Source organism: Periplaneta americana, chromosome 15, assembly GCF_040183065.1.
Source record: "Periplaneta americana isolate PAMFEO1 chromosome 15, P.americana_PAMFEO1_priV1, whole genome shotgun sequence".
NCBI classification, from domain to species: Eukaryota; Metazoa; Arthropoda; class Insecta; order Blattodea; family Blattidae; genus Periplaneta; species Periplaneta americana.
The window spans coordinates 104,747,029-104,757,329 of NC_091131.1; the positions used below are offsets into that span (position 1 = coordinate 104,747,029).

The window sequence follows — 10,301 nt, forward strand, 5'->3', positions numbered from 1 at the left end:
GCTACTGATAGTCTTTTTCTTAATTCTCCAATTACTAAATAATGGTCAGAATTACAGTCTGCCCCCCTGAAAGTTCGAATGCCTACTATACTAGTATGTCTCCGTTTATCTATCAAGATGTGATCTATCTGGTTGTCTGTCATTCCATCTGGAGAAGTCCAAGTATATTTAGATATATCCTTATGGGGGAATATTGTACTCTTGACAATTAAATTTTTTGATGTGACAAAGTTCACTAACCTAACTCCATTGTCATTACTACTTACGTGCAGGCTCTCTTTTCCAATTGTTGGTGTAAAAATATCCTCCTATCCTACTTTAGCGTTGAAATCCCCCAATAAAACTTTCATGTGATATCTAGGTAACTGATCAAAAGTGTGTTCCAATTCCTCATAGAAGCTATCCTTTATATGGTCGTCTTTCTCTTCTTTAGGGGCGTGAGTATTTATAACTACGATATCGCACCATCTACCCTTAAGTACTAAATACGATAACCTTTCACTGACAAATTCGACCTTTTTTACTGCTGATTTTATTCTTTTATGTACAAAGAATCCCTCCCTAATTGGTGATTAATGTTTCCTTCCCCATAATACAACAAGTAATCGCCTATTTGTGATATAATGTCTTTATTTCTTCTACAGAATTCAAAATTAATTTCAATTGGAAACTAATTGCACTAAACAACGATAATCACGAACCATAAGACTCTGCAGTTGCTTGTGTAGCAGTGACTGAAATAATTCAGTTAGAGATAGAAAACCAAGAGCTTTGTATTAGGGCCTACTCCCACTTAGCAGAATCGAACCGAATCAAATCGAAACAAAACATCTGCCACTACTCACATCTAGTGGAATCGAACCGAAGCATGTTGTAGATTAAAATGGATCGCATAATGGCTTTACCACAGTCATGTAAAGAGGAGGAAAGAGAAGAGATAAATATAAAAAACAAGAAAAGGAAATACCGGTACTGAATTTTAACTAGAGATAACATGGAGAATTTTTTCTTTATGTGACTATATTCTGAGAAATAAAGCAAAATTTCGTTCTGTAGTGCTGTTTGAGATGGGCAGGGCATGTAGCATGTATGGACGAATCCAGAAATGCATATAGTGTGTTAGTTGGGAGACTGGAGGGGAAAAAGACCTTTGGGGAGGCCGAGATCTAGATGGGAGGATAATATTAAAATGGATTTGAGGAAGATGGGATATGATGATAGAGACTGGATTGATCTTGCACAGGATAGAGACTGATGGCGGGCTTATGTGAGGGCAGCAATGAACCTGCAGGTTTCTTGAAAGCCATTTGTAAGTAAGTGCTTCTTTGGATTTTAATTTTTACCTGATGTATCCATTAATTTACTTATTTCTCTTCAATAATTATCACGGGAATAATTATTACAGCAGTACTTTTATGTTTGACATACAATAGTGGATAATTCTGAACATTTATTAATTTTTCTTCGTTCATATTAATGAACTGCAATTTTCTGTATATATACTATTTCAGCAATAATTTTCAATAATCAAATTACACTACCAAATATGGATATGCTCATTTGTTTTTTCACGAAGGCTTCACGCGAACATAGCATCATACCCGAAACAAGAAATTCTGTTCCGGTAGTGGAATAAATGTTCTACCTCCTGAATTTTATTCGATTTGATGTGCCGCTTTCTTCTACCTTCCATTTAAATATATGTGAAGAGAAATTCTGCTCGATTTGATTTAAGTGGGAACGGGTCTCTACATGGTGGAAATTTGTCAGAAAAATATATATGGAAACTACTTGTCACACAATACTACCCACATGAGAATCTTAAGAACAGCGAAAATTTTACATAGGCCTAACAGATAAGACCAAATTAAAATACCCATAAAATCACTTTATTATTGTGATAGAGATGCCTATTCCAAATATTTACCTGTAGAATTGTTGTATGATTGTAACAGTTTCCTTCTTTCTCTCTCAGATTCTCTTCTAGGTCATCATACTTCTTCTGTATTTCCACTAAACTTTTCGAACATTTTTCTTCCTTGAATTTCACATCTTCAAACTCTTTCTGTTGAAATATACATTCAATTAAAGTAAAGGCTAAAGCTTCGTATTTGAGAAGTAGCATAAAAGTAGGCGATGACTTTTCTTTAAATCCCTCCCAATACATCAATCATAGCCTGTTACTATCTCTTAGACATCACATAATCATAACCTCTTTGCCACTCTTTGTTAGTGGCTGCTTCTTGTTTTCCACTGACATCTTTCTCTATCTCTCCATTGACCCTCTTCCAACCCTCCACTTTCGATAGCTTTTAAAACTCCTTCCATCCATTCTTTATATCATAACACTTGGTACAAAACTGTTATCTATCTAATACAGAATACCAAATTACTAATACATTTTCAGAACATATACTTAGCATGACAGACTATCAAGCAAACCATTAACTGAACGGATAGAGAGTCACTTTCTAGTCTAAAAATCCAAGTTCAAACCTCGTCGATTCTAAATTGAATTTTTGGTAGACAAAAAACGATGTTCAGTTTTCTCCTCTAATTAATGAAAATTTCATAATTTTATTATAAAAAAACATTAAGGTAATACTGTACTACTAAGCAGTTACAAATAAAGAAAAACTGCAATGCAACATGCTAGTGCAGAATTATGTGTACAGTAATTTAAAAACTCGCAAATGCTGACTCCTGTCATGAAGAAAGAATATTCACAACACCAACTAGCTAGCTTTCAATAGCTGACCACAATGACATAGACCTAATGTTTGAAACATCAGAAGATGCATCTACACATATGTACTTATATCCTCTAGTGTTACATCAAGTTGATTTAACATTATGTAAATGTTCAGCTCATCACCGCCACTTCGTAGCAACGCTGTATTATATATTCCTTGAACCAAAAATACAAGGTGAGGCAGAAATATCTCCCAATTTTCATCTGCACATAAAATGGCAAATATTGAAGTCAAATATCAAACAGTAATATAAATTTATTCCTTATGGTATGCCATTTTATCCTTCAGTTCAGTTCCACAATTCAACTGTTTCGTACATTTATATTAATTCACTGTTATCGTGCGCATGTGATTGAAGCAATATTTGTGCTATCTTTAGCGTTCAGACAAACATCCAGTAATTGTGCTTTCCGCATAGCTTAGTAAGCATGGAACAGTGGAGTGCACAACAACGTGCATACATTGTGGAACATTATTTTAAGACTGGCGAGTCTGTTGTAATAACACAGCGTGCCTTCCAAACACACTTTCAGATTTGTAACGGTATGTGTATGAGTGGTTTTTCTTGTAATCCGGCAGGATATAATGACATGTATGAGTGGTGTTTCTTTATAATCTTACAGCATGTGCGTTCAGAAAAAAGCTTTCCGATGTGGCAAATTTTGATCTGTTTTCTCATTTCTCTGCGCATGCGCCGATCGTTCTTTTTGCCCGCCAGCTCAATGGAGCGGACCAAATCTGTTAGAATATTTAAGGCCTTTCTTTAGAGGCAAATGAACTACTGAAAATGCATATAATTTTTATCCAGGAGAGTAACAGAATAGCACTAGAATGATGATTTCATATCATATCATATCTTCATCATCTCATTCCATAGACATATTCAAATCATGAAGTACTGGGTATGTCTTCGTCCACTTACAAGAGGAGCGTCCTCTTCAAAACCATCTCTGGGTTACAATCCTTTTGCAGTATCTCTGCCAGGATTCATTCCTTAAAAGCACTTCCGAGGGCACTTCCAACACCTTAGAAGGGCTGTCGGAATGGATCCTTGCTGCTTGGTCACCTTGGCAGTATGAACTTAAGGCAGGGAGGAGGGGGTGTAGGGGGCCATTGGGTGAGCGAGTGAGGGCTTTCATGTGGCCGGTAGGCTGGTACACCTCATTCTCATTCATCCCATAATTCAGGGTGCACAGTAGGCCACTATCGAGCCGACGTGCTGAAGGGTCATATGTATTTCCCTTTTCCCATTTCAAACATTAGCAGGAAGATTGTTTTCCCAATATTCATTCAAAAGGATCTAACCATCTCACGACTTGTGACTAATATTCTTTGTTTTCAGTATCCCTGAGTCTAATGCTCACGTAGAAAGAGCTTTTTCTTTAATGAAAGCTAATTGGACAGGGTGTAGAAACAGATGTACAACAGGATTAACCTATATAATAAATAAAATCAGAGCTTCAGGTCACTGTTAATTTCACTAGGCCTATGAATTGCAAGTATTTTGTTAAACATATAAAAAGTAACACAAAATTTCTGAAAGAGGAAAAATCTCTTGATAAATATTAAATATTCTATGACATGTTTCTACTACAGTGTAATGTTAGTAATTAATAATAATAGTAATGTAAGTTGAATTCGTAATTTCATAACTGTAAGTTGGATTAATAAAGGATTGGTATTCAGATTCTACTCTGGTTTGCTTATTTTATTATGTACGGAGTATTTGCAACAGAAGTTAATATAACATAAGCCAGAGGAGGATATACCCATATGATGCAATGTACAGTAGTGGCAAAAGAAACCGGACTGACCCATGTAGCTGATTTCAGAGTCACAGATTCAAATTTTGCTAGTCACAAAACACATCCATCTTGTATAATTAATTGTAACAATGAAATTTATTGCATTTGTTCGATTCTTACCATCTTTTGTTTCCTTCAGTGCCTCAAACTTACAGACGAAAAAACTTTGAGAGTTTTATTTTCATCTGGCATCAATATTACATTTCTACCTCTATTCAGCAAAGATAACTGCGTATTTTTACATTAAATAGCAGTACATACCTCTGGCTTCACTATCCATATTGAAATTACCACAGTTTGACACAATACACAGCACAGGATTCTCTTGTATCAGCTACAAGGGTTGGTCCGGTATTCTTTGCCACTACTGTACACAGTACACGCTTCAGGTTATCTTTTCATTTTCAACATCGAAAATGTCGTTTATAAAAGTTTTTCCGACATTTGGTTTTCAAAAGTTGGCAATCCTAGTCGTCCCTAACCGGCACTAGCTACTCAATACCACTACTTATTTAATGTAAAATTCAAATTCTATTCATAAAAAATATTTACCTGCATTCTTTCATTACACAGTCGATCCACTTCCTTTACCTTCTGTTCCAAATATTTCACTTTATTCTCTTCATGTAAAAGACTTGCTACTATGCTGTAGAATCTCCCATCCCCCACTTTCATGTCCTGAACAATAAAAAACTACAATAGAGCCTTCCATCAGAACCATCCTCCCATTGATCCACAGATATGGAAGCATGCACAGTTGCTCTTACATAGCTTCTACAACAGATGAAAGACGAGACCTGGAAATTCGTGCGAGGAAATGGAGATAACTTGGACATACGTTACAGAAGGATGCTGGAGAGATACGCAGGGAGGTCCTCAAATGGAATCCACAAGGATCAAGAGGAAAGAAACAACCGAGGAAATAGCAGAAGTCGACCAAATGTTCACACGGAAGTAGATCAAGGCAATAATGGCATGTAACTTGGAACAGTGCGAGTCTTTAATACTTGCACTCTGCACCCCTAGTGTGGTGCTTATTCCTACAAATGAAATGATCATTTTTTACTTACAATGATGGTAAAATAATAGTATACTTGAGAATTAGTGAAGAGAATGTATCTGTCAGAGGGTGGGTGCACACAATTTTTCATAAGAACACTTAAAATAATCATTCTTTTTATTTGTTATCACATAAAATGTATGAGGAAATGTGTAACTTCCATGGCAGTGTTCACTTTTATATTTAAAAAATAAAAATATTAAAACCTATACTGTATACTTAACTTTATTCCAGTCCTAGAAATCCCACAATTAAATATTTCATAATAATTTATGCAGGAAGAGATTTTCGAAAATAATGTACATCACTATGTAAAATCTGTCGCAATTCAAGTGTTTACCTACTTTCAATTCAGCTTCCTTTATGTCCACATTTTGTTTTGCTTTGTTCTGTAGATCCTCCTCTACATAGCTTTTCTGTTCACTGAGAGTTTCCTGGCAGATAAATTTAAATTACATGAGTTTACACACTAGTACATAAGACATAGGTATGTGATATCCAAGCATGGCTTCAAAAAATTGTTTAAATCACTTTCTCCATGACAACGAACACATCAGCAATAATAAAATTCATACATTATTCATTTATAACTTCTTCACAAACACATTATTAGGAAAAGGCCCACAATTTAAAATTAAATTTAGATATAAGTAATGGATAAAATACTGCACAGCACATATTTTTTTGTATATGAGCATTACAAACAGTATTTATAGTTATCAAAATCGTACATAAGATGCCACATTATTAATGTGGCTAACGAGAAAGACAGGCTATGGCATGACGTCACATTCCTAGTCACAACATGGCCGACATTGAACAATTTTATATATAAATGCATGTTTAACATGAGTTTAATATAGCAATTTCTTTGTTTTTTAGAACTTTGAACATGTATTTATATTAGGTGACTGTCAAAATGGCCATGATAACCACGTGACTCCAATTCATGCTGAAGCCTGCCTTTCTCATTAGCCACGATTATTAAACTGTCGTAAAAACATTACAGTACCATGCCAACTAAAATGTCAAAGTTAACATTATGAAACGACCTGCAATGCACGAGGTACCATAATCTCCTTCTTTGCCAACAAATGTAAAAATCTGGGGCTAACACACAGCACTATGAAGGAAATAGCCATTAGTGCCCTCAAAGGATAGGTTCAGATATTGAGAAATCACTTGTATGGGAGTGATAATGGAAATTTCAAGTTATCTTAATCGATGGCTATTGATCGGTTTAGATATCAATACCAATAAATCCGTATTATTATTTTTCTCGTGGTCTGAAAGTTATAATTTATAAAACAGTTATATTACTGGTTGTTCTTTATGGTTGTGAAACTTGGACTCTCACTTTGAGAGAGGAACATAGGTTAAGGGTGTTTGAGAATAAGGTGCTTAGGAAAATATTTGGGGCTAAGAGGGATGAAGTTACAGGAGAATGGAGAAAGTTACACAATGCAGAACTGCACGCATTGTATTCTTCACCTGACATAATTAGGAACATTAAATCCAGACGTTTGAGATGGACAGGGCATGTAGCACGTGTGGGCGAATCCAGAAATGCATATAGAGTGTTAGTTGGGAGGCAGGAGGGAGAAAGACCTTTGGGCAGGCCGAGACGTAGATGGGAAGATAATATTAAAATGGATTTGAGGGAGGTGGAATGTGATGATAGAGACTGGATTAATCTTGCTCAGGATAGGGACCAATGGCAGGCTTATGTGAGGGCGGCAATGAACCTCTGGGTTCCTTAAAAGCCATTAAGTAAGTATTATTATTATTATTATTATTATTATTATTATTATTATTATTATTATTATTATTATTACTGGTATGCGAATTTAAGACAACCCCCATTTTTCAAACATAAAAACTACGGGAAAAAACCTCGTGTTATATTCGATTAAATATGGTACCGGTACACACATTCTTGATGTCGAAATATTTACCCCAAGTTCCTTGTGAGAATCACTCGAAACACTTCCTTTATCTTCTCGTAAAGTCTTCATTTGTTGTTCTGCTCTGTCAGCTCTATCAGATTCTCTCATGAGTTTCTCTTCTAAAGACCTAGAGCTTTCTTTCACACTATCAAGCTGAATCTAATGAAACATTATCAAATTACAAATTAACAAAAAAATATATCAGCAATCAAGTGGTGGTTTCTTTAAATGATGGTAAGTGTTAAACTGAAATGTAATTTTGTTTCTTATAATATGCTCATAAATACGATAAAATTAACAGTTCTTCGAGAAATGAGAAATGTTACAGTATGTAACACAATAAAATGACTATGCTACATCTCATGTATAAAATAAGATTGTTACTGAAGTAAATATTAATTAAAATTTGATAATTTTATCAAACAAAAGATTGGTTGCTTAATGTAGTTTCTTTTTTCTTTTTTTCTTACAGAATCCTCTCCACAATTTTGTTGTTTCAATTTCGTTTTTGATAACACCACAGTCTACTATATACAGTCACGAAGCTTGAGTTTTGAGGGTGCTAGAAACAATAGACTGTGACAGTACTATTTTGCACTTGCTGTAATGAGGCAATATTAGCGATCCTAGCGGTGAGCAACTATCTAATGTTTGCAAATTTACTACGTATTGAGCTTCGCGACTGTATATACTAGACTGTGATAACACTGTGTAAAATTATGTCTATTTCGAATATTTCTACTCTGTAATCTGCAAAAGAGTCAATCTCTTGTTAAGTTTATAGAAAGCTTTTAGTCGACAAAGTTTCTATTCCAGATTAATATTTAAAAGTGAACTGTGTTTCTCAGTTACTGTTAAATTAAATATTTCTTGGGAATGTATTAACTTATGCAAAGTAGACATACACACATAAGCCTCTTTCCAATTCTGAAATAGGAGAAAGATAACTCCTCCTCCTCCTCTTTATTTACATCAGGACCAAACTTAGGTTATATGAAATTTACAAAATAAACGTAAATATATTTATATAATTCACCTGCAATTTCTTAATCTTTTCTTTAAACACACAATCTTTGTCCACTTGAAGATCACAACTTTCCTCCTCTTCAATGACCTTCATTTTCTCTTGCAGATTTAGGTTCTTTTGCTCTTCTTTCATTAAATGTATTTTTAATGCATTCAACTCCTTTTCTCTATTCTCAAGTTTAACCTATAAGAACAGTAGTAATCAATATTGTTACTGTTAGATTTAAAATGCCGGTAATATATTAAACCTTGCACAAATTTCTTCTTAATGAAAAGAATGACTTAATATTTAGTTTCCAATACAATCTAATTAATATCCGCATTTTATTAATCTGGTATTAAAGTAAAAAGTTCTAAAATGCTACTGGTACCATAGTATAATAAGATGGAAAACCATTTTGTAATATTTTGTTGCACTATCCAAATCTCGAAGACTTATATGATTGTAGATGTCTGTGGTTCTTAAATTCAAGATCAATTCTTTAAACGTTTGAATCATTGATGTTAAAGAGAGAGAGAGAGAGAGAGAGAGAGAGAGAGAGAGAGAGTGTGTGTGTGTGTTCTGTGTCCATGTCTGTGCGTGTGCACATGCACCATAAGTCTTTTGGACAGTTCTGCAGAAATTCGACTTTAATATTTAGCATCCCTAATTCTAAATGAGGTAGTAAAGTAAGTGGACACTTCAAATACTTGGGGTGTACTGTAACATGAGCTGCTGCCAGGAAGTCGAAAAGTCCACACCTGTGGAGTAATGGTCAGCGCGTCTGGCCGCGAAACCAGGTGGCCCGGGTTCGAATCCCAGTCGGGGCAAGTTACCTGGTTGAGGTTTTTCCGAGGTTTTCCCTCAATCCAATACGAGCAAATGCTGGGTAACTTTCGGTGCTGGACCTCGGACTCATTTCACCGGCATTATCACCTTATCACCTTCATTTCATTCAGACGCTAAATAACCTAGATGTTGATACAACGTCGTAAAATAACCCAAAAAAAAAAAAAAAAGGAGGATAGCAATGGCAAAGGAAGCTTTTAATAGAAAAAGTAGCATCTTCTGTCAATCTCTGGAAAAAGAACTAAGGAAGAGATTAATGTATGGAGTGTGTGGTTTTTGTGTAGAAACATGGACATTACAACGAAGTGAAGAGAAGCGAATAGAAACATATGAAATGTGAATATGAAGGAGAGCATGTGAAAGGGACAGACAGAATAAGAAATGAAGCTGTGTTGGAAGGAGTGGATGAAGAAAGAATGATGTTGAAACTGATCAGGAAGAGAAAAAGGAATTGGTTGGGTTACAGCCTGAAATGAAACTGCCTACTGAAGGATGCACTGGAAGAATTTGTCAACAGGAGAAGGGTTCAGGGCAGAAGAAGATATCACACGATAGACTACATTAAGATATATGAATCATATGCAGAGACAAAAAGGAAGGCAGAAAATAGGAAAGATTGGAGAAAGCTGGGTTTGCAGTGAAAGACCTGACCTTGGGCAGAAAACTATGAATGAATGAATGAATGAATACAAATTCAAATAATTACATACTTACCTGCAAGTCGATAAACTTTTCGTTCATTATTATTTCGCATTTCTTCTCAAGCTCAGTGCCCTGTTCTAGAGGAAGCTTTATTTGCGATGATGTCTTCTGACTCTCTACATCAACTGGAGCTGTATCATCTGTGTTGTTCAGAAACTGTAACAACGCCTTAAGTTAGTT

At 35.2% G+C, this 10,301-nt stretch overlaps 1 protein-coding gene across 7 annotated transcripts in view; it reads right to left on the minus strand.

Moving 5' to 3' along the window:
• The window catches only part of LOC138715245 (synaptonemal complex protein 1-like), a 54,393-nt gene that overhangs the window by 27,411 nt on the left and 16,681 nt on the right, over positions 1-10,301 (minus strand). For all 7 annotated transcript variants that reach the window (XR_011336194.1, XM_069847963.1, XM_069847966.1 and 4 more), the window contains exons 3-8: positions 10,134-10,277; positions 8,601-8,774; positions 7,574-7,723; positions 5,963-6,052; positions 5,111-5,236; positions 1,928-2,065 (exon numbers count right to left, since the gene is read on the minus strand). Coding sequence is in view for 6 of the 7 variants with exons in the window: in XM_069847963.1 (XP_069704064.1) it covers positions 1,928-2,065; positions 5,111-5,236; positions 5,963-6,052; positions 7,574-7,723; positions 8,601-8,774; positions 10,134-10,277 (822 nt within the window). In the remaining variant the exon portion in view is untranslated. The remainder of the gene's footprint in view (positions 1-1,927; positions 2,066-5,110; positions 5,237-5,962; positions 6,053-7,573; positions 7,724-8,600; positions 8,775-10,133; positions 10,278-10,301) is intronic.